Source organism: Coregonus lavaretus (assembly GCF_964263955.1).
Source record: "Coregonus lavaretus genome assembly, chromosome: 30".
NCBI lineage: Eukaryota > Metazoa > Chordata > Actinopteri > Salmoniformes > Salmonidae > Coregonus > Coregonus lavaretus.
In genome coordinates, this window is record NC_140017.1 from 2,396,654 (window position 1) to 2,421,684 (window position 25,031).

The following is a 25,031-nucleotide window of genomic DNA, read 5'->3' on the forward strand; positions in this document are numbered from 1 at the left end:
AAAGACACCTGTCCACACACTCAATCAAACAGACTCCAACCTCTCCACAATGGCCAAGACCAGAGAGCTGTGTAAGGACATCAGGGATAAAATTGTAGACCTGCACAAGGCTGGGATGGGCTACAGGACAATAGGCAAGCAGCTTGGTGAGAAGGCAACAACTGTTGGCGCAATTATTAGAAAATGGAAGAAGTTCAAGATGACGGTCAATCACCCTTGGTCTGGGGCTCCATGCAAGATCTCACCTCGTGGGGCATCAATGATCATGAGGAAGGTGAGGGATCAGCCCAGAACTACACGGCAGGACCTGGTCAATGACCTGAAGAGAGCTGGGACCACAGTCTCAAAGAAAACCATTAGTAACACACTACGCCTTCATGGATTAAAATCCTGCAGCGCACGCAAGGTCCCCCTGCTCAAGCCAGCGCATGTCCAGGCCCGTCTGAAGTTTGCCAATGACCATCTGGATGATCCAGAGGAAGAATGGGAGAAGGTCATGTGGTCTGATGAGACAAAAATAGAGCTTTTTGGTCTAAACTCCACTCGCCGTGTTTGGAGGAAGAAGAAGGATGAGTACAACCCCAAGAACACCATCCCAACCGTGAAGCATGGAGGTGGAAACATAATGATTTGGGGATGCTTTTCTGCAAAGGGGACAGGACGACTGCACCGTATTGAGGGGAGGATGGATGGGGCCATGTATCGCGAGATCTTGGCCAACAACAACCTTCCCTCAGTAAGAGCATTGAAGATGGGTCGTGGCTGGGTCTTCCAGCATGACAACGACCCGAAACACACAGCCAGGGCAACTAAGGAGTGGCTCCGTAAGAAGCATCTCAAGGTCCTGGAGTGGCCTAGCCAGTCTCCAGACCTGAACCCAATAGAAAATCTTTGGAGGGAGCTGAAAGTCCGTATTGCCCAGCGACAGCCCCAAACCTGAAGGATCTGGAGAAGGTCTGTATGGAGGAGTGGGCCAAAATCCCTGCTGCAGTGTGTGCAAACCTGGTCAAGACCTACTGGAAACGTATGATCTCTGTAATTGCAAACAAAGTTTTCTGTACCAAATATGAAAGTTCTGCTTTTCTGATGTATCAAATACTTATGTCATGCAATAAAATGCAAATTAATTACTTAAAAATCATACAATGTGATTTTCTGGACTTTTGTTTTAGATTCCGTCGCTCACAGTTGAAGTGTACATATGATAAAAATTACAGACCTCTACATGCTTTGTAAGTAGGAAAACCTGCAAAATCGGCAGTGTATCAAATACTTGTTCTCCCCACTGTACATACATATACACACGGTGCATTCGGAAAGTATTCAGACCCCTTGACTTTTTCCATATTTTGTACCGTTACAGCCTTATTCTAAAATGGATTTAAATGTTTTTTTCCCTCATCAATCTACACACAATACCCCATAATGACATAGTAAAAACATAAGTATTCAGAGCCTTTACTCAGTACGTTGTTGAAGCACCTTTGGCAGCAATTACAGCCTCTAATCTTCTTGGGTATGACTCTACAAGCTTGGCAGACCTGTATTTGGGGAGTTTCTCCCATTCTTCTCTGCAGATCCTCTCAAGCGCTGTCAGGTTGGATGGGGAGCGTCGCTGCATAGCTATTTTCAGGTCTCTCCAGAGATGTTAGATCGGATTCAAGTCCGGGCTTTGGCTGGGCCACTCAATGACATTCAGAGACTTGTCCCGAAGCCACTCCTGCGTTGTCTTGGCTGTGTGCTTAGGGTCGTTGTCCTGTTGGAAGGTGAACCATCGCCCAAGTCTGAGGTCCTGAGCGCTCTGGAGCAGGTTTCATCAAGGATCTCTCTGTACTTTGCTCCGTTCATCTTTCCCTCGATCCTGACTAGTCTCCCAGTCCCTGCCGCTGAAACACATCCTCACAGCATGATGCTGCCACCACCACCACCCTACCAGGTTTCCTCCAGACGTGACAGCATTGGTTTCATCAGACCAGATAATCTTGTTTCTCATGCTCTGAGAGTCCTTTAGGTGCCTTTTGGCAAACTCCAAGCGGGCTGTCATGTGCCTTTTACTGAGGAGTGGCTTCCGTCTGGCCACTCTACCATAAAAGCCTGATTAGTGGAGTGCTGCAGAGATGATTGTCCTTGTGGAAGGTTTGCCCATCTCCACAGAAGAACTCTGGAGCTCTGTCAGAGTGACCATCGGCTTCTTGGTCACCTACCTGACCAAGGCCCTTCTCCCCCGATTGGTCAGTTTGCCCAGGCGGCCAACTCTAGGAAGAGTCTTGGTGGTTCCAAACTTCTTCCATTTAAGAATGATGGAGGCCACTGTGTTCTTGGGGACCTGCAATGTTGCAGACATTTTTTGGTACCCTTCCCCAGATCTGTGCCTCGACACAATCCTGTCTCGGAGCTCTACGGACAATTCCTGGCTTGGTTTTTGCTCTGACATGCACTGTCAACTGTGGGACCTTATATAGACAGGTGTGTGCCTTTCCAAATCATGTCCAATCAATTGAATTTACCACAGGTGGACTCCAATCAAGTTGTAGAAACATCTCAAGGATGATCAATGGAAACAGGATGCACCGGAGCTCAATTTCGAGTCTCATAGCAAAGGGTCTGTATACTTATGTAAATAAGGTATCTTTTTTTTTCTTTTTTTTTCCGCTAAAATGTTTTTAAAAAAAACTGTTTTTGCTTTGTCATTATGGGGTATTGTGTGTAGATTGATGAGTAAAAATTGTTATTTTATCTATTTTAGAGTAAGGCTGTAACGTAACAAAATGTGGAAAAAGTCAAGGGGTCTGAATACTTTCCGAATGCACTGTATATATGCTCATCAGCCATTGGACATAAACATTACACACCAAGTATTCCCAAAGGCTGGAGCGTCGCTTCTTGCCTGCTCCAATTTCGCTCCAGTAGCGCTCACTTCACGAGCTCAGGGCATGCCCGGCCCAGCATGCATTTGTAGTCTACTTGAGTCCTGCTATAGCCCCTTGCTTTAGCTACCGTCACGGAGTTCGCTAAATATTTTCATAAAGAAACTGATAAAACACACAGGTGCTAAATCAAGGTAACTTACAAAGATGAGGACCGAGAGTGGGGTAATGTAGTGTCCACAACTAAAGAATCATTGTGGAATCTGAAAAGACACTTATCCCGAAAGCATGATGGTGTACTTTATTTACTACGTGCACATGCTAAAAGAAAGGAACGAGGTGTGTAGATAAGTGTGTCATTGTAGCAAAGTATTTATTTAAAAAAAAATCTGATCTCTTAAACATTTCGTTCTTTTTTGTTCTAGTATCTATATAATAAGCCATAATTAATTTTGGCCCCATAGCCCTGGCATATTCCCACGTTCAAGGAGCGTTACGTTTTGATTGGGTTATTTAGGCCTACCTATATATAAAATGTAAATTAAAAAAACTCTGCACATCTGCCCAGCCTGGCAAGCGTGGTCAAAAGGGTGTTTAGCATCCCCAGTAGCAAGTGAGGAGAGGATAAGCCTGAAGCCACAGACTGGCCAATCTCGCATTTCTAAAAATGAATTCCACAAATGAATTCAAAAGGCACTAATAAGTCATTTTTAGTTTAATTTCTATTTCATTCTAAGTAAGTCACAGCCTATATGCACAATTTATAGACTATAATGATTTAATACAACAAAATGTTGTTTAAATTCTGAGTGGTTTATTTCCCTACCAGTTTATTGTGTCACACTCGCAAATGCTTCACAATGTATGTAGGCTATAGCCTTGAAATAACTGAAATAATATAGCCTAAATAATTCATTTTCGTTCCTTCTAGGTTCCCTGTATGGCTCCTGACCTATTTAGAGTGTTTATATGCTGTTTAATATGACTTGTAGCCTATTTGAATGATGTGCACTTCTTACATTCACCTTTTCATTTTTATTCAAATACTTTTCATTAAAATCTATTGGTTTGGTTTCAATACTTCAAAACCAAATGGTAGGTCCAGGTAGTCACAAAAACAGATCAGTGTTGGGTAAATTGTGATTTGAATGAATGGAGTAAATTTGGAGAGCAAGTTTTTTTCCTGTGAGCGCGGAGCGGTTTTTAGCGGAGTGGACATGGAGGGCCAGAGCAGTGCACGCTCCATGAGAGATGATTTCCAACCGCTCAACTCCGCTCACATACTCTGGTTCTGGTCAAGATCAACTCCGCTCACATACTCTGGTTCTGGTCAAGATCAACTCCGCTCACATACTCTGGTTCTGGTCAAGATCAACTCCGCTCACATACTCTGGTTCTGGTCAAGATCAACTCCGCTCACATACTCTGGTTCTAGTCAAGATCAACTCCGCTCACATACTCTGGTTCTAGTCAAGATCAACTCCGCTCACATACTCTGGTTCTAGTCAAGATCAACTCCGCTCACATACTCTGGTTCAGGTCAAGCAAACACGGCACACAGTCCGATCGCCACATTGGACATTTTAATTAGCAGTTTAAGTATTTGCACAGAATGTGGTCATAAAGATTACCGGTGGGAGGTTTGCTTTTCTGTAAAGCTTTTTTAACAAACAGTAACACGGGGGGATTCATTAAAATACAAACAAGTCATGGCAGCCAGTGACAGGTCTGTAATCTTCCTCTGGCTAATGGTGGTGGCAGAGCGACACGGGGAAGAGAGAGGGAGGAAGAGGGGGAGGAGAAAGACCTGATGAGAGCACACTGGATGGCACTTGAACCTATTCCCACACAGGGGCAGACTGGATGGCACTTGAACTTATTCCCATACTTTTGTCAGTTTCTCCTATACACACGTACGCACACACACCACCCTCCTCTGAAAGATCAACTTAGAGACACAATCGGTCTCTCATACCTCTACACCACCTCTAAAAGCCCTTCTCCTGAGTCCACTTAGTGTGTGTGTGGTGTGTGTTTGATTCTGCGCCTGTGTGTGTACACACACTCGTGTAATGTATTCTAAAGCCCTAGATGCCGTTCCACAACGGCTTAGCCTCCTGATACTGCACCGAACAGCAATAATACACCAGCTGCCTGCAACTAGTGCGAGCATCAGATAAGCTGCGTGCAAATCTCTCATTTTATAGATAATACGTCCCCCCATGTCAAAGCAGAGGAGAAACCGGGGATAAAAAAAGAAACTAATTAAGAGTGAATTCACCGTCCCGGGCGCCATACTAATGGGTTTCGATTAATCATCAAACAACGGCGAGGAAGGCTCTGTCCCAAATTGCATCCTATTCCCTACATAGTGCACTACTTTTTACCAGAGCTCTACAGGCCATGGTCTAAAGTAGTGCCCTATGTAGGGAATAGGATGCCATTTGGGATACACATGAAGAGAGGAAAATGATAAATCCTAGTATAGTCTCCCCTTCTAACCTAATCTCCATCAGACCTTGTCCTCCCGTCCTCTCCCTTTAGCCACGAACGCCTCTCCACGTTCTTCTTCTAATGCCCCAACAGCCACAGCAGGCAGGCCCAGGGGAAGTGAGTGATCGATAAATCTATCGAATTACGGCAGAGTTGATTTGAAACGCCGGCTCCCGTGCCAAAGATGCGCAGACACACACACAGAGTCGTTAACCTCACACCATCTACAGATGATTTATTTTGCCAGGTCGTGATCACAGAGCTGGCGAGCACATGAGTCTGCCGTTTGTTTATCTCCACTTCCTATCGCTCTGTATTCCATGGGGGGGGGGGGGGGGGCAGTCCATAGATAAAAAGACAGTATCTGCCCTCAGATACATTGCCTGGAATGAGACACGAGAGCTCTCCATTCCTCATCACATGGAGCCAGCCTTCCTACACTATCACCCTCTCTGCTCAATGGCAAAAATACACTCATCCTATCTCCTCACTGAAGGCACTGGGGTGTGTTAGAGTTGATATTTGTGTGTGTGAGAGAGAGAGAGAGAGAGAGAGAGAGAGAGAGAGAGAGAGAGAGAGAGAGAGAGAGAGAGAGAGAGAGAGAGAGACAGAGAGAGACAGAGACAGAGACAGAGACAGAGACAGAGAGACAGAGAGACAGAGAGAGAGAGAGAAATAGAAAGAGATCGAAAGAAGGAGATAGAAAAGCCAAGTGTGTTGATGGTGATGATCAGTAGACATCGCACAAGATCAGATCATGCGGAGGGACAGGATGGCAGGGGAGAGAAGTGCGTTCCCCCCTGGGATCTCCTGCAGCGCCTGTCATCCCCATCAGCGTCACAGAGCAGAGGGGTGTGGGAGTTCCACTACAGTTCACACAGCTCAGGGCCGACCTATCCCTCACGGTTAAACACACACAGCAGCACAACAGGGGGGAACCACTTACCCCCCACGGTTAAACACACACAGCAGCACAACATGGGGGAACGACTTCCCCCCATGGTTAAACACACACAGCAGCACAACAGGGGGGAACCACTTACCCCCCACGGTTAAACACACACTGCAGCACAACAGGGGGGAACGACTTCCCCCCACGGTTAAACACGCACAGCAGCAGGGAACCACTTACCCCCCACGGTTAAACACACAGCAGCACAACAGGGGGGAACGACTTACCCCCCACGGTTAAACACACACAGCAGCACAACAGGGGGGAACCACTTACCCCCCACGGTTAAACACACACACACAGCAGCACAACATGGGGGAACGACTTCCCCCCACGGTTAAACACACACAGCAGCACAACAGGGGGGAACGACTTACCTCCCACGGTTAAACACACACAGCAGCACAACAGGGGGGAACGACTTACCCCCCACGGTTAAACACACACAGCAGCACAACAGGGGGGAACCACTTACCCCCCACGGTTAAACACACACACAGCAGCACAACATGGGGGAACGACTTACCCCCCACGGTTAAACACACACAGCAGCACAACAGGGGGGAACGACTTACCCCCCACGGTTAAACACACACACAGCAGCACAACAGGGGGGAACCACTTACCCCCCACGGTTAAACACACACAGCAGCACAACAGGGGGGAACGACTTACCCCCCACGGTTAAACACACACAGCAGCACAACAGGGGGGAACGACTTACCCCCCACGGTTAAACACACACACAGCAGCACAACAGGGGGGAACGACTTACCCCCCACGGTTAAACACACACAGCAGCACAACAGGGGGGAACGACTTACCCCCCACGGTAAACACACACACAGCAGCACAACATGGGGGAACGACTTACCCCCACAGTTAAACACACACACAGCAGCACAACATGGGGGAACGACTTACCCCCCACGGTTAAACACACACACAGCAGCACAACAGGGGGGAACGACTTACCCCCCACGGTTAAACACACACAGCAGCACAACAGGGGGGAACGACTTACCCCCCACGGTAAACACACACACAGCAGCACAACGGGGGGAACGACTTACCCCCCACGGTAAACACACACACAGCAGCACAACAGGGGGGAACGACTTACCCCCCACGGTTAAACACACACACAGCAGCACAACGGGGGGAATAGGATGACTAACTGTGTGACAGCTATAGCAGTTTAGCCTGCATAAAGCATAGACAATAAAGAGAATGGGAAAGACTGAGGCAGATCAATCGTGCGATTTCAATGACACCGATTTCTTTGACAAATGAGATTCGGCTTCTGTTCAGAAAGACTGAGATCCACCGCCACCAGTGAGGCCATTAGCGTGTTGTGTGGAGAACAATGAATGTGTCATTGCAGATGCAGAGCTCTCTATTGTAGCCATCAGCGCAGAGAGACGCGGAGGATGTCAATAGCTCATTTCCATAAGCGGCGGGCCGCGCGTCCTCACCGCCGTCACTGATTGGGTCTGTGTAGGAAGCTTCCGCGCTCCGATGGTTTGCATCATTGGACTTCCCCAGACAAGACACTTTGGAATTATCCTACTCCGGAATTATCCATCTCTCCATAAAAACCCACTCCATGTCTCTCTTTCTCTCTCTTTGGGATCCAATTGGGAGCTCCTAAGAGATGGGGCACACAGGAGAGCATTGAGCTGCTCAAGCGTGTCCGTTATGCCAGATAGCGCCACAATCTCATACCGATCCCCAGGCGCTAAGGGATATTCTATCCAAAAGTACAAATTCAATATGGCCAACTTTCAGGCCCACTGAGGGTTCGATTCAGTCGGATGGAGAGAATTTATATTCCACCAAGGGGCGTTTTGGCAGGCCACCGGCCCATGTGTCATACAGCAAGTGCAAACGATTTCCTCTCATACTGAATTTTAATTGCCCGGCGCAGGGATCAATCGGAGCGCGGTGTGTTTAACTTCCAGCTTACAGCGGGAAAGGTCAGTGTCATAAATATCTCTCCGTGATTTGGAGAGAAGGGACCTGGGGGACAGAGAGAGAGAGAGAAATAGAGAATGAGTCAGACTCCCCCAGACTCGTCGTTGGGGAGACAGAAAATAAAAGGAGGATTCTCAGAAAGAGAGCCAGCCAGACTCAACACCTGAAGTTCGGAGAGGGGTCTGTACGCCAACTTTAATCACCCTCATTATAAATGCTGCAGTCCAGGTCTCTGTGGAAAACTCAGCAAATGAGTGTTGAAGGCAGCCTTAAACCCCCTACTTTGCATCAATAATTCAGGACCCAGACGCAATTTAGTTTTAACAGATTCCAAATCCTCACTCCCATCATCTGCTTTTAAACCTCAACGCCTTTTAAGAGTACTGTGGATCAAGTCAACGTCATCATCACCACTTAGTACCGACACAGCATGTTTCTGCATTGTTGGAGAGAGAGAGATAGAGAACAGTGGGAGAGTGTTTCCTTAATAGACTAGTGTGGGATATTGTTTCTAATATTTTGTGTTTGGTGGGAGTCCTCGGTGCTGTCTTGATCTAAGAAATAAAGCGCAGGTCAGATGAGTTCAGGAGAAAAACGGGAGACAAACCGAGTGGGAAGACAAGAGTGGTGAGAGGCGAGATTTGCTTTGTATGATTTCTCCTCTCTAGAGAGACACATACACAGCCGAGCACTTTTGACAAGTACTCCCACAGCGGCCCTGATGTATAGTGTGTTGAAACATGTTAGACTATCGTAAGCTGCTACATATTTTAGAGGAGAGCTTTTGTTGATGGAGCCTACAGTATGGTTTCGGTCAGCAACTTGTGAGCGGGCCTCCTGGGAGGGTATCATGGTGGAGATCTCTCATCATGGGCTGGCTCCCTGCCATACATTAGTATGGATATAAGGCCACTGACACGAATAACAATAGATAGCACTCCCAGGCCGTAGCCCGACCTAATTATCTTCAGGGCCATAATCGCATTTACAATCGCAAAAGGAGATCCATACAGATAGAATTATATGGAGATCCTAATGGTTTGGTCCACAGTCAGTCACACTACACACTTCTTGTAGGCTAATTTCAATGTTATGAGTACATCTTTGGTCCCTTTTTACTTATGTTTTACATTGACATTTTAGTCATTTAGCAGACGCTCTTATCCAGAGCAACTTAAAGGAGCAATTAGGGTTAAGTGCCTTGCTCAAGGGCACAGATTTTTCCCCTAGTCGGTTCAGGGATTCGAACCAGCAACCTTTCGGTTACTGGCCCAACGCTCCGCTAGAATACAAGGTGTGTATTAGAGTGTCCTTCAAAAGGTATTTCCCATCTGTAATGTATGTACCCCATCTGGCTCGAAGGACCAATAAAAAGATGAGTGGACCCCGAGAGAGATGCTGGTTTTGTACATGTGACATCTGTAAACCTCACACACTAGAGGACAACTGTGACTAAAATACATGCAATGGCTGACATGAACAGAATAACAGGATTATAACAAGAAAAAATGAGAACGTGGTTCTAGAGTTGAAAGGGGCTTCCATATTGATTGTGTATGATTTGCATCCCTACCATCTGTCGAGTGGAACTAGGCAGGGACAAGAATTCACTGCATTGATTTTCAACAGATGAGGAGACAGATGCAACTAGGAGAGGAGGGTGGCGGGTTTTGGAAGAAAGTGTACAGTACAGGGTCTAGATGCCCGTATACCACACATTCTGTACACTCTCATTGAGGTGTGCCCCTCAGTGCACACTCAGCATCTCAAAGCCTGCAGCCAATGTTTGCAGCCACACAATTTATTCTTGATCTCTGTCCAATGTTTTCCAATTGGATACCCATACATGCTCAAAAATAAATAGGCCAGTAAGTTCAGAGAGTCCTAGCCTGATGCACATGCTTTAATTTAGCAGTTTTTCGAATTCCAACGCCACAAACAATATCCTGCGCTTTCAGACTAGTTTAGCCTCCCTGGTGTGACAGAGCAAATTAGAATGGCAGTGCCAGATAGCTCGATTTGTTCAGATAACAGTGTCTGTGTGTTTTTCCACTCGGATAAGGTGCCAAATGAGGGCATTATAAACTTGCTTTCGTCTGCTTTTGTTTCCGACATGACCCAGTTGAGTGAGCAAGCCAGCAGAGGTCCAGAGTTTCACCTCCAAAACTCCTTGGCGGCTTCCTAGAGCCCTCCCCTCTATCGGAGCACTCTGCTCTTGTATTAGAGCTCTCAAGCATGAAAGGCAAACATCAGATCCATCCATTCGCTCTACTTATGAAATGTCTGCTGCCGTCAAATTAATAAGAGGAGAACTCTGTTGAATGGCGAACAAGTGCAAAGCTGTATTGGGTTCATTTACCTTTCCAGGGTTTCCGAGCCATGGTATCCTTCTTTAATAAGACAGGAATGCCTTTAACATCAAACAGTTCTCATTATGCCCTTTCACAAGATTTCCCTTATATACTGTATGTCTACACAGCTGGGAGAGGATTTCATCTCTACCACACTACAGGATGTCTCTCAAAACCCCCCCATTTAACAATGATGTGGAATACGGGAGTATAGAAGTCTAGAACAAGGCCTTCTCTTGCTTGTCTAAATGCAAACATTGAGACAGTTGTGTCAGTGTACAGCCTCAGTGATTTGTTCATTCCAGTGCATCTCATGCTGGATTACCCTCATTAGTGCTGATGCAGCTGAATATTAAACACATATCGCACTACAAATTCTGACCCACATTAATTAACATTGGCCCAAAACATGGATACCACACAGCTCTCTCTGAAGGACTGTACTTGTTAAAAATCAAACACTCGCACGGAACAGGTGCTGTCGTTGGTATTAATTGATTTGACAGATCAATGACTTCAGACAATAGTACATTGAATCAATGATCACGGTTACATGTACACAATAATGTGATTATGGTGGATAGTCAGAATAATATAATAGTTTGTTTAAAACATTTACATGCTTTGCAAGAACGATTTCCCTAATAATCCTGTTTACATTGAGACATCTGAAATCAGGCTACCTGATGGGACGGACTTTTGATAAATGCAGAAAATTGCCAATCAAAATGTCTGTTCTACGTGACATATTTATTCGATCCTGATTCAGGAAGTGGACAGTGCCGTTGTTTCACTTTCGTTTTGTACATTGTCGTGTAACAACAAGTAAGAGGGTATTGTACAGTGCAATCAAACTGTCGGCAATATTGGTGGAATCAAGTGAGACATTTCAGAAGATTAGATTAGCAAGCAACTGAATAAATTCATACTTACTGGACCTTTAAAAGTCATCCTATCCATTCAACCATTTCTAGCCGAATGGAGAATAATGAATGAAACTCACCTAGCTGGCTGTCATAGAGGACTTCCTCTAAATCCTGGTTCTGAGGAGAAAGAGAGAGAGACTTATTAGGCCTAGTGGCACGGTTGACTTTTCAATTGAATGTAACAAAACAAAGCAGCTGCTCCAAACACTTCATTTCATGCGACAGTCCCACGGTCCCAGCATTAACACTCCCCTAATTTCACAGCATTGTGTCAACTACTGGAAAAGGAATAGGTCTATTTAGCAGTCTCGGGAGGATTCAGCAAAACAGAATGTAAACACACTGGGCAATAGCAGCAGGAAGTAGTTTGGGGGTGGGGGTGCTACGCAGAACAAAAAAAAAATGCCCACGCTGAAGACGAATATATCGTCCACTAATACAGGACTAGTAAAGGCCCATTGCACTACTTTTGTGAAAAAAAGTAAACTAAATGTATTTGTATTTCAGTCTGATAATTATCTATACAAAACAGTTAATCTGATCATGTGGAATATTAAAATACTTGCTTGATACAGTATATGTTTTCCAGTTTCTTGAAATACTTTGCAAATGCAACTTATTGCTATTTGAAAACTGAAATGTTCTATTAATTCCTTTTACATTTTAGTAGAAACTCTTATCCAGAGCAACTTACAGTAGTGAGTGCATACATTTTCGTATTGGTCCCCTGTGGGAATCGAACTAACCATCATAGCGTTGCAAGTGCCATGCTCTACCAACTGAGCCACATCATCACAAACCACTTGATGTCTCAATGTAATCAATTACTGTATTGTGCATTGTTTTTCTTCATAGTGATGGAAAGTGTACAAGTACAAACCTAGATGACCAGCCTATGTACAATACAGTGCATTTGGAAAGTATTCAGACCCCTTTTTCCACATTTTGTTACCTTACAGCCTTATTCTCAAATGGATTAAATTGTTCTACACAATCTACACACAATACCCCATAATGGCAAAGCAAAAACAGGTTTTTAGACATTTTTGCTAAAAAATCACATTTACAGACATTAAGAATTCAGACCCTTTACTCAGTACTTTGTTGAAGCTCCCTTGGCAGCGATTACAGCCTCAAGTCTTCTTGGGTATGACGCTACAAGCTTGGCACACCTAATTTTGGGAGTTTCTCCGATTCTTCTCTGCAGATCCTCTCAAGCTCTGTCAGGTTGGATGGGAAGCATCACTGCACAGCTATTTTCAGGTCTCTCCAGAGATGTTCGATCGGGTTCAAGTCCGGGCTCTGACTGGGCCACTCAAGGACATTGAGACTTGTCCCGAAGCCACTCCTGCATTGTCTTGGCTGTGTGCTTAGGGTCGTTGTCTTGTTGGAAGGTGAACCTTTGCCCCATTCTGAGGTCCTGAGAGCTCTGGAGCAGGTTTTCATCAAGGATCTCTCTGTACTTTGCTCCGTTCATCTTTCCCTCGATCCTGACTAGTCTCCCAGTCCATGGTGCTGAAAAACATCCCCCCAGCATGATGCTGCCACTACCATGCTTCACCGTAGGGACGGTGGCAGGTTTCCTCCAGATGTGACGATTGGCATTCAGGCCAGAGTTCAATCTTGGTTTCATAGGACCAGAGAATCTTGTTTCCTTTAGGTGCCTTTTGGCAAACTCCAAGCGGGCTGTCATGTGCCTTTTACTGAGGAGTAAAGGCCTGATTGGTGGAATGTTGCAGAGATGGTTGTCTTTCTGGAAGGTTCTCCCATCTCCACAGAGGAACTCTGGAGCTCTGTCAGTGACCATCAGGTTTTTGGTCACCTCCCCCGATTGCTCAGTTTGACCGGGCGACCAGTCTTGGTGGTTCCAAACTTCTTCCATTTAAGAATGATGGAGGCCACTGTGTTCTTCGGGACCTTCAATTCTGTAGAAATGTTTTGGTACCCTTCCCCAGATCTGTGCCTCGACACAATCCTGTCTCGGAGCTCTACGGACAATGACCTTCGACCTCTTGGCTTGATTTCTGCTCTGACATGCACCGTCAACTGTGGGACCTTATATAGACAGGTGTGTGCCTTTCCAAATCATGTCCAATTAATTGAATTTACCACAGGTGGACTCCAATCCAGTTGTAGAAACTTCAAGGATGATAAATGGAAACAGGATGCACCTGAGCTCAATTTCAAGTCTCATAGCAATGGGTCTGAATACTTATGTAAATAAGGTATTTCTGTTTTGTATTTTTTATAAATGTGCAAACATTTCTAAAAACCAGTTTTTCGCTTTGTCATTTTGGGGTATTGTTTGTAGATTGATGAGGGAAACATTTATTTAATCCATTTTAGAATAAGGCTGTAATGTAACAAAATGTGGAAAAAGTCAAGGGGTCTGAATACTTTCTGAAAGCACTGTATATTTATATTAAGTGGTTTGTAAGGATAGTAAATTAATCCTGCACAAAAGGTGGTTGTTTTCCATGTTACTTGATCAAGAAAAATATTTAATTTGATGTGGATGTTGTCCATAACTTTGCACCTTTTGATGCAAAGGGTTTCATTCTTTCTGGATTCCATTAGAATGGTGATCACAGAGAAAGGCAACAATTCTTACAATTCCAACTATTGAACCCTGCAAGATACTGTTCTTAATTATACAACAACCTTTTTTGCTTAAGCTGAAATGCTGGAAAAAAACGTTTGCCGGTGCTACAGACGTCAGACGTCTATATCGGTCCTCTAATACTGGACTAGTAAAGGCCCAGTACACTACTTTTGTGAGAAAAAATATATAATTCTCCCGATTTTTTCAATGGGGTGCTGCATCACCCTCAGCCCCTACTTCCCACAGCTATACACTGGGTTATTTCCATTCATTGGATCATTACTCCACTTCCCTTCCTCAACTTGTACAGCCTAAAGTTTGTCACTCATGTACTGTTGTTTTGCAACGCTAAATGTTTAGAAACCTCACTGGGTTATTGGGAGGAATAATGGCAGATTCGCCATGTCATTAGTAGTTCCTAATTGTGTGGGGTTTTTAGCGCCTGTAGCATTCCGAGCGCTCGGCTCAATTAAGACACAGCCAGAGAGCAACACCTCCATCGTGGCTGTCGAGAGCCTGTAGCTGCCTGCAATAGTCCATGGAGGAATGAGGAAATCAATCACAGCTTTGAAGAGCCGTCTTTTCACCTCCCATTTTTCAGAAGAAGACAGGTCTCAGTCTTTGGGGAGGAAGGAAGACTGTATAACCTACAGTTCTGGCAAGTCTCAGGAACTCTGCAGCAAGAGCAGAGCGGTATTAATAGATAATGAGGAGGGGAGAGATAAATATTTTTGGGGATTTATGACTACCTCTAGACTAACAATTACTCCACTCCTGGGCTCGGCAGGCCCCTTGGGAGAGGAGCACAATTTAAACAAGTCGTCAATTCACAGTGAGACGGGTGTGGCATCTCATTTTGGCATCACCGGGGAGACCAGCGGAGGGGTGGGGACAGTGAATGGAGCCATCAGAGGAAAGCCATCTATTAACCTCCCTCAGGAGATGACCACTTGGAATCATTAGAACAACACCGACCAGATATGGTCATTTAGCTCATAGAAAGGGATGAACTGCTGCCTGACACCTGTCACTCACTTTTCCTTATTCATCAAACCTTAATAGGAGTATCTAGCAGAGACATTTGAATAACAGGTTGCTAAGATTGAAGACGAGGGAGGGAGAGAATGACAAATCCACTACGATGATGTTCACTTGTACTTTGTGTTGTCAGATTTGGGAGTAATCAGAGTGAAAGGCATATTTATGCATCGGAAGAGAAGACCACATCCAGAGCTAATTTAATTCACTGCCATTGGTGGATAAAAAGACATTGGCTTAATTGGGCTCAGTAGCTTAAGTCAGTCAGGCCCATGGGTTTCTCAATCCTCACACTGCATTCCTCTGAAGCCGGTTTCTGAGGAGAGACGCTGCCATCCTCAGGCTGCATTATATGAATAGATTAGCCTATATATTTCTTATATATATTATATCATCCCATCCCAGCCTCTTAGAAGCCTGGAGGCATCTTTATTTGCAAAAAGTGATTAACCATTGTGAATATCTCAGTGAAAAAACACAAATCACACGCACGAGTCACTGGAATTTGCTAATAATAAGACATGGGGGGTATTCCAAAAAGCAGGATTATTAAGTTAACCAGCTTACTTTGATAAACAGCCACATACCTCTTGATTTTTCTAGTTGATAAAGCTACATTTGTATATTGGTTGTTGTTATCAAGTCAATTACACCTTGTCAATTTTAAGTTATTTACAGCAATTCTGGACAGTTGGCTGGCTAACTCATTGATCCAGCTTTCTGGAACAGCCCCATGATGGTGGTAAATATATAGTACCTTCAGAAAGTATTGACACCCCTTTACTTTTTCCACATTTTGTTGTATTTCTTTCATCACATTCCCAGTGGGTCAGAAGTTTACATACACTCAATTACTATTTGGTAGCATTGCCTTTAAATTGTTTAACTTGGGTCAAACATTTCGGGCAGCCTTCCACAAGCTTCCCACAATAAGTTGGGTGAATTTTGGCCCATTCCTTCTGACAGAGCTTGTGTAACTGAGTCAGGTTTGTAAGACTCTTTGCTCGCACACGCTTTTTCAGTTCTGCCCACAAATGTTCTATAGAATTGAGGTCAAAGCTTTGTGATGGCCACTCCAATACCTTGACTTTGTTGTCCTTAAGCCATTTTGCCACAACTTTGGAAGTATACTTGGAGTCATTGTCCATTTGGAAGATCCATTAGCTTTAACTTCCTGACTGATGTCTTGAGATGTTGCTTCAATATATCCACATAATTTTCCTTCCTCATGATGCCATCTATTTTGTGAAGTGCACCAGTCCCTCCTGCAGCAAAGCACCCCCACAACATGATGCTGCCACCCCTGTGCTTCACGGTTGGGATGGTGTTCTTCGGCTTGCAAGCTTCACCCTTTTTCCTCCAAACATAACGATGGTCATTATGGCCAAACAATTCTATTTTTGTTTCATCAGACCAGAGGACATTTCTCCAAAAAGTAAGATCTTTGTCCCCATGTGCAGTTGCAAACCGTAGTCTGGCTTTTTTATGGCGCAGTGGCTTCTTCCTTGCTGAGCGGCCTTTCAGGTTATGTCGATATAGGACTCGTTTTACTGTGGATATAGATACTTTTGTAGCTGTTTCCTCAAGCATCTTCACAAGGTCCTTTGCTGTTGTTCTGGGATTGATTTGCACTTTTTGCACCAAAGTACGTTCATCTCTATGAGACAGAACGCGTCTCCTTCCTGAGCGGTATGATGGCTGCGTGGTCCCATGGTGTTTATACTTGCGTACTATTGTTTGTACAGATGAATGTGGTACCTTCAGGCGTTTGGAAATTGCTCCCAGGGATGAACCAGACTTGTGGAGGTCTACAACTTTTTTTCTGAGGTCTTGGCTGATTTATTTTGATTTTCCCATGATGTCAAGCAAAGAGGCACTGAGTTTGAAGGTAGGCCTTGAAATACATCCACAGGTACACCTCCAATTGACTCAAATTATGTCAATTAGCCTATCAGAAGCTTCTAAAGCCATGACATCATTTTCTGGAATTTTCCAAGCTGTTTATAGGCACATGTATGTAAACTTCTGACCCACTGGAATTGTGATACAGTGAATTATAATGAAATAATCTGTCTGTAAACAGTTGTTGGAAAAATTACTTGTGTCATGCACAAAGTAGATGTCCTAACCGACTTGCCAAAACTATAGTTTGTTAACAAGACATTTGTGGAGTTTTAATGACACCAACCTAAGTGTACATAAACTTCCGACTTCAACTGTACACACACACACACACACACACACACAAACCCTTTCCCCCACAAACAACCATAAACTCAAATGCTCAACAGTTGTTCCATCCCTGAGCTCAACTCAAGAAAGGACTTGATATTACGAATGCATATACAGTTGCAGCTGTTTGAGAAGGCATGCAAAATTGAGCAAAAACAGGCAAAAATGGGGAGATTTGATTAACCATTGTCAAGTCCTAGGTGATGGAGATAAGATACACCCCCTTTCCCTGAAACACACACACGTTGGTCCTCCATTGTGACAATTCCTAAGCATCTCTGTGCAGTCAGACCTTTGATTATTTTATGCCACCAGGGACACAATAATATGCCCCCTCTCTGATTGTCAGAGTGTGACCCCCTCCCCATTGGTTACTGCAGCTAGTGTTGCCAGCACTGCCACTTCCTGGGTGGGGGCACCCCACCGGAATACCCACCGGCTAGGTACAAGGTCGTCAAGGTTCTCATTAGCAGCTTTGAGAATGTCCTTGTATATTATGCTCAACCATCAGGGGGCTTTGGCTTTGTAGGACCATCCCTGCCAGGCAGGCTCAGAATATTGAGGGGGTGGTGATACTTTAGTAGGTCTCTGACCACATTCATCTTTCAGATTTGGCTGCGTATAGGCTACTTACAGTAGGCCCATAAAACAGATAAGGACTTCTCCTTAGTGTATGGGTCTCTCAGGTGGGTGTCTAGGGTATAGGGTCGGGGACCGTTCCATCATGATAGGACAATACATAAATAAACTATATTTATAATTCATTTTAAAATGTATATCCCATATCTGCACAAAATTGAACTCTCTCTCTCACAACCCCTGCTCACAAACACACATTGGCTCTGGGATTTGCAACCGTTTTCCTTTTTCACTCACTTAACTCCACACTTTTCCAAACACAAAAACACACATCCTCACAATACATCCGCACATACTGTGCCTTCTATGTCCTCTGTTTGCTGTGTTTTATCTCTACCATGTTGATTGAGTACATTTGTGTTCCACTTATATTTGAAGATTTATTATTTCGCAAATTCTCCTTTCTTCTAATGCTGTCTATTCAATTTATAAAATACTATAATTGGAAAGTCTAATACTAATTATTTTCCAACATTCCCTATCTAGAATGGTATAGTGTAGTTGTTGTGTGGTATTGTAAATTAGATTTTGAGGACATGTCGAAACACATGAAACATTCATGGCCATTTAGCTAGCTAGCTTGCTGTTGCTAGCTAGTTTGTCCTGGGATATAAACATTGGGTTGTTATTTTACCTGAAATGCACAAGGTCCTTTTTGACCCATTTTGAGACATACAAAATTGTGTGTGCTCTACTCCAACAATTAATCCACAGATAAAAGGGGAAACCTAGTTAGTTTCTAGTAATCTCTCCTCCTTCAGTCTTCTTCTTCTTCTGTGGACTTTATATGGCGGTTGGCAACCAACTTTAAAGTGCATTACCACCACCAACTGGACTGGAGTGTGGACCTCAGTTCATCTTTCAGTCACCGACGTGAGTATATGCTCCTAAAAACCAATGAGATAGGAGAGGCGGGACTTGCTCCACGTCATGCGTCAAAAATAGAACCAAGTAAAATAGAACAAAGTTCTATTTTAGCCCCTGGCTGACTCTATAGCCACTCCTATCTGTCATATCTTTTAATCTGAGCCTAGAGGAAAGTCTTTGTCCCCACTCCTATCTGTCATATCTTTAATCTGAGCCTAGAGGAAAGTCTTTGTCCTCAGGCCTGGAGGGAAGCCAAAGTAATTCCGCTACCCAAGAATGGTAAAGCGGCCTTTACTGGTTCTAACAGCAGACCTATAAGCTTGCTGCCAGTTCTTAGCAAACCGTTGGAAAAAATTGTGTTTGACCAAATACAATGCTATTTCTCTGTAAACAAATTAACAGACTTTTAGCATGATTATAGAGTAGGGCACTCAACATGTGCTGCACTGACACAAATGACTGACGATTGATTGAAAGATTGATAATAATAAGATTTTGGGAGCTGTACTGTTAGATTTCAGTGCAGCATTTGATTTAATTGACCATAACCTGTTGTTGAAAAAACATATGTGTTATGCAGGGGTGAAAGTAGATTTAATTTCTTACCGGTCCGGACAACCAAGCCCGCTCACAACATTTCTTTATGGCCTAGGCGTAATCATAGAATTACATATAGAATCCCTATTAATCTGATATATTATGTCTGTGGGACTAGTAGCCTATGACAGTAAAGATTTGTCATATCACTTTTAACATGCAATACCTTTTAACATAGGGGGCACGTGGGTTTCAAATTTGGGGAAGCACATTTTCACCATAAAAAATGCACCTTTATAATGAAGCATTCCATGCATCCTCGTATTTGCAGACTTATGTAAGATAGCCTACTAATGTAATGATTAGATTAGATAGTCATAATTGAGGCTAATAATATAACTCAATCACTGTTAGCAAAAAAAAAACTGTTCAATGCAGCGCGTAGTGGTAGGCAGGCTATAGGCTTTCAGATACAGATACATTTCTCCTCCTTTCTTTGCCCAGGAAAATGTTAGCCTTTTACAAACACATTTCATGCAATTCTACTACACTTTATATGACTGGAGACATTAGCAGAATCTTTTTTAATGCAATAAAAATTACAGGGTAGCCTACTCTGCTGACACTGACATACAGATCAATAAAACAACATTGGCTGATCCATATAATAGGCCTACGAAAAGGGTAAACACAAATACAATATGACGGCCATCTAACCTGGAGGAGGAAATTATTGCCCAAAAACAAACAAAAGTGGCACTGACCCAATGATAAAGACAAATGGCTGATATTCCCGCTGGTGCCAATAATACTGTTCGCTCAATTAATTTCCGAATGTTGATAACTAAAAGACAGATTGGAGTTTGGCTTTCCAAACAGTTTTTCCGCGATGCCTTGCTGGTACTCTCTGCTTTTCACTAACAGTCGCAACTCAACAATCATCTATTTGGTCTTTGCCGTGCGCGCTGCCCAAATTGCGAGCCCTTCCGACTGTAGGCTATGCAATTTAAAACAATCCACAGGTTTTAAAAAATAAGCTAATGATCCTCTGTGGCCAAATCATGCTTTCTGGTGTAGCAGCCTATTATGAATAATTTCATTTATTTCTGTATAGACAGGAGAAAGCAAATTACTTTAGGGAAAGCTTCCCCTAGCTCAGGGTTCTTCAATTCCGGTCCTGGAGGGCCGAAACACCTTTGTTTTTCATCCTCTCCTTCTAATCAGGGGCTAATTCAGACCTGGGACACCAGGTGAGTGCAATTAACTACCAGGTAGAAATAAAAAACAGAAGTGTTTCGGCCCTCCAGGACCGGAATTGAAGATCCCTGCCTTAGCTTTATGGACGCGCTGCCTATGCCGTTTAATGTGGCATAAACACAACCAGTCAGGATGTTTTAATCTGATTGTCAAACAATCACTGCAAAAACGCGCTCCTGTAAGCTACATAAGCACGTTCGTCCACTCACAAAGTAACAGTGAACTGTGCACCCGCAATTTGATGAATGGAAAGAGACATCTGTTACAAAACACCTACGTGTATTGTAATGACATTCTGCGATAGGCCTATGTGGTATTATGTGGCTGAGCGATGAGGAGAAACTGAAATGTTTTTTTGTCCATTGTGTATTTCCGTTTGCGGAATATTTAGATAAAGCCTGGAATAAAATAAAAAGTGCTACCTATAATAGAATTATGGCAAATGGCACATGTGTATATAGATCGTGTGAAGGCCTGTCTCCCACATTAATCATCTCTTTGTGTCAGACTGGGTTCAAATGCCTTTGGTTTCAGTGATCTGTATTTATTTATCTGTATATGTAACGTATGTATGTATGTACTGTATGTACAGTGCATTGGGAAAGTATTCAGACCCCTTGACTTTTTCCACTTTGTTAGGTTACAGCCGTATTCTAAAATTGATTAAATTAATTTGTTTCCTCCTCAGTCTACACACAATACCCCATAATGACAAAGGAGAAACAGATTGCAATACTTTTTTGCAAATGTATACAAAATAAAAAACAGAAATACATTATTTAGATAAGTATTCAGACCCTTTGCTATGAGACTCGAAATTGAGCTCAGCTGCATCCTGTTTCCATTGATCATCCTTGAGATGTTTCTACAACTTGGAGTCCACCTGTGGTAAATTAAATTGATTGGACATGGCACACACCAGTCTATATAAGGTCCCACAGTTGACAGTGCATGTCAGAGCAAAAACAAAGCCATGAGATCGAAGGAATTGTCCGTAGAGCTCCGAGACAGGATTGTGTCGAGGCACAGATCTGGGGAAGGGTACCAAAAACTTCTGCAGCATTGAAGGTCCCCAAGAACACAGTGGCCTCCATCATTCTTAAATGGAAGAAGTTTGGAATCACCAAGACTCTTCCTAGAGCTGGCCGCCTGGCCAAACTGAGCAATCGGGGGAGAAGGGCCTTGTTCAGGGAGGTGACCAAGAACCCGATGGTCACTCTAACAGAGCTCCAGAGTTCCTCTGTGGAGATGGGAGAACCTTCCAGAAGGACAACCATCTCTGCAGAACTCCACAAATCAGGCCTTTACAGTAGAGTGGCCAGACGGAAGCCACTCCTCAGTAAAAGGCACATGACAGTCCGCTTGGTTTGCCAAAAGGCACCTAAAGACTCTCAGACCATGAGAAACAAGATTCTCTGGTCTGATGAAACCAAGATTGAACTATTCGACCTGAATGCCAAGTGTCACGTCTGGAGGAAACCTGGCACCATCCCTACGGTGAAGTATGGTGGTGGCGGCATCATGCTGTGGGGATGTTTTTCAGCGGCAGCGACTGGGAGACTAGTCAGGATCGAGGTAAAGATTAAGTACAGAGAGATCCTTGATGAAATCCTGCTCCAGAGTGCTCAGGACCTCAGACTGGTGTGAAGGTTCACCTTCCAACAGGACAACGACCCTAAGCACACAGCCAAGACAACGCAGGAGGAGCTTCGGGACAAGTCTCTGAATGTCCTTGAGTGGCCCTGCCAGAGCCTGGACTTGAACCCGATATAACATCTCTGCAGAGACCTGAAAATAGCTGTGCTGTGTCGCTCCCCATCCAACCTGACAGAGCTTGAGAGGATCTGCAGAAAAGAATGGGGAACACCCCAAACACAGATGTGCCAAGCTTGTAGCGTCAAAGGTGCTTCAACAAAGTACTGACTAAAGGGTCTGAATACTTAGGTAAATGTTATATTTCAGTTTTTTATTTTTAATACATAACAAAAAATTCTAAAAACCTGTTTTTGCTTTGTCATTATGGGGTATTGTGTGTACATTGATGAGGGGAAAAAACAATTTAATCAATTTTAGAATAAGGCTGTGACGGTTTTTTTCACTCTTTATGCAATGCACACTGCACAGAACACCGGAAGAAGAATTATCACTGAATTATCACAGTGAATTATTGTAATGTTTGTTTGTGTGTGAATTAACCCCATAAGGGATTGGTTGCCAACTGGCGATTTGACACGAAAATAAAATGTCATTAATTCATTCATTCATTGTAGCCTGAAATGATGCGTCCACTGTTGTCCTCTCTGCCACTCATCTCCACCTAAATGTGTTCTTGTCAAACCGCAAAGTATTCACACACCTCTTTACTTTTTCCACATTTTGTGTTGTTACAGTCTGAACTTTATAAAAATTAAATAGAGAATTTGTGTCACTGATCTACACACAACTCTCCATAAAGAGAAAGTGGATTTTTTTTGGCAGAACATTTTTGATTTAAAAAAACAATCTGAAATATATTGTGTCAATAAGTATTAAACCCCTTTGTTATGGCAAGCCTAAATATGTAAAAAAATGTGCTTAACAAATCACATAATAAGTTGCATGGAGTTGCACTCATTCAGTGTGCAATAATAGTGGTTAACATGATTTTTGAATAAACAACCCCATCTCTGTACCCCACATATACAATTATCTGTAAGGTCCCTCAATTCAACCACAAAGACCAAGAGGTTTTTCAATGCCTCGCAAAGAAGGGCAGCTATTGGTAGACGTGTATTTAAAAAAAAGCAGATGCTGAATATCCCTTTGAGCATGGTGAAGTTATTAATTAGGCTTTGGATGCAGGCGTCCTTCCTATTTCAGTTGCCGGAGAGGAAGGAAACTGCTCAGGGATTTCACCATGAGGCCAATGCTGATTTTAAAATGGATACAGAGTTTAATGGTTGTGATATGAGAAAACTGAGGATGGAGCAACAACATTGTATACTAATCTAAATGACTGAGTGAAAACAAGGAAGGAAGCCTGTAGAGAAAAAATATATATTCCGAAACATGCATCCTGTTTGCAACAAGGCACTTAAGTAATACTTTAATTTTTTTATTTAATACTGCAAAAAATTAACAAACAAATTAACTTTTTGTCCTAAATATGGGGCAAATCCAACACATTACTGAGTACCACTCTTCATATTTTCAAGCATGGTGGAGGCTGCATCATGTTATGGGTATGCTTGTCATCGGCAAGGACTAGGGAGTTTTTGGGGATAAAAAGAAACGGAATACAGCTACACGCACAGGCAAAATCCTAGAGGAAAACCTGGTTCAGTCTGCTTTCTATCTGTTCAGTCTGCTGAACCACGACGACATTGAATGTTCCTGAGTGGCCTAGTTACAGTTTTGACTTAAATCTATGGCAAGACTTGAGAATGCTAGACAGCCAATGATCAACAACCAACTTAGCAGAGCTAAGAAGAATAATGTGAAAGAAATATTGCACAATCCAGGTATGCAAAGCTCATAGAGACTTACCCAAAAAGACTCACAGCTGTAATCGCCGCCAAAGGTGTTTCTACAAAGTATTGACTCAGAGGTGTGAATAGTTACGTAAATGAGATATTTCTGTATTTGATTTTCAATCCATTTGCAAAAATGGGTATTGTGTGTAGATGGGTGAGAAATAAATAATATTTAATCCATTTAGAATTCAGGCTGTAACACAACAATATGTTGAATAAGTCAAGGGGTATGAATACTTTCTGAAGGCACTGTATGTGTAACTGATAGATGCACACACACACACACACAAATGTTAATGTTTTTAAATGTATGTAAATTGTAAAGTATTTTATCTGTAATGTATTTTTCGTTATGTGTCGGACCTCTGTAAAACTAGTTGTCACCATTGGCGTCGGCTAATGAGGATCCTAATAAAACAAAATACAAAATCTAAGGATATACCTTGGGTGTTCGCAAAATAACCTCTCCTACACAATTGTGTAGAAACATATGAAAGCATTAACTCATCACCTAAATCTTCTAGACCCTGCTGTAAATCAAGCAGAAAATAGCAGATAATGAACATAAATGTAGGGATATTAGATTGGATCCAATGTGGATCACAACCGTCTTCACTGGCGCAATGAACAAGACATCAAAATATTCTGGACATTCTTCCAAACACCATTTACCCGCACTGGCTGTTTTTGCATCGCATGCTATAGGCCTATCACAACAGCTGTTTGTCACTTGACTGTCATTCAGAAAAATATTTCCTGGATCAGCTGATGATGTTTGACAATA

At 43.3% G+C, this 25,031-nt stretch overlaps 1 protein-coding gene across 2 annotated transcripts in view; it reads right to left on the reverse strand.

The window, feature by feature from the left end:
* b3glcta (beta 3-glucosyltransferase a) overlaps positions 1-25,031 on the reverse strand; it is a 133,023-nt gene that overhangs the window by 53,707 nt on the left and 54,285 nt on the right. For both annotated transcript variants that reach the window (XM_084148132.1, XM_084148133.1), the window contains exon 4: positions 11,641-11,680. In XM_084148132.1, the coding sequence (XP_084004258.1) occupies positions 11,641-11,680 (40 nt within the window). The remainder of the gene's footprint in view (positions 1-11,640; positions 11,681-25,031) is intronic.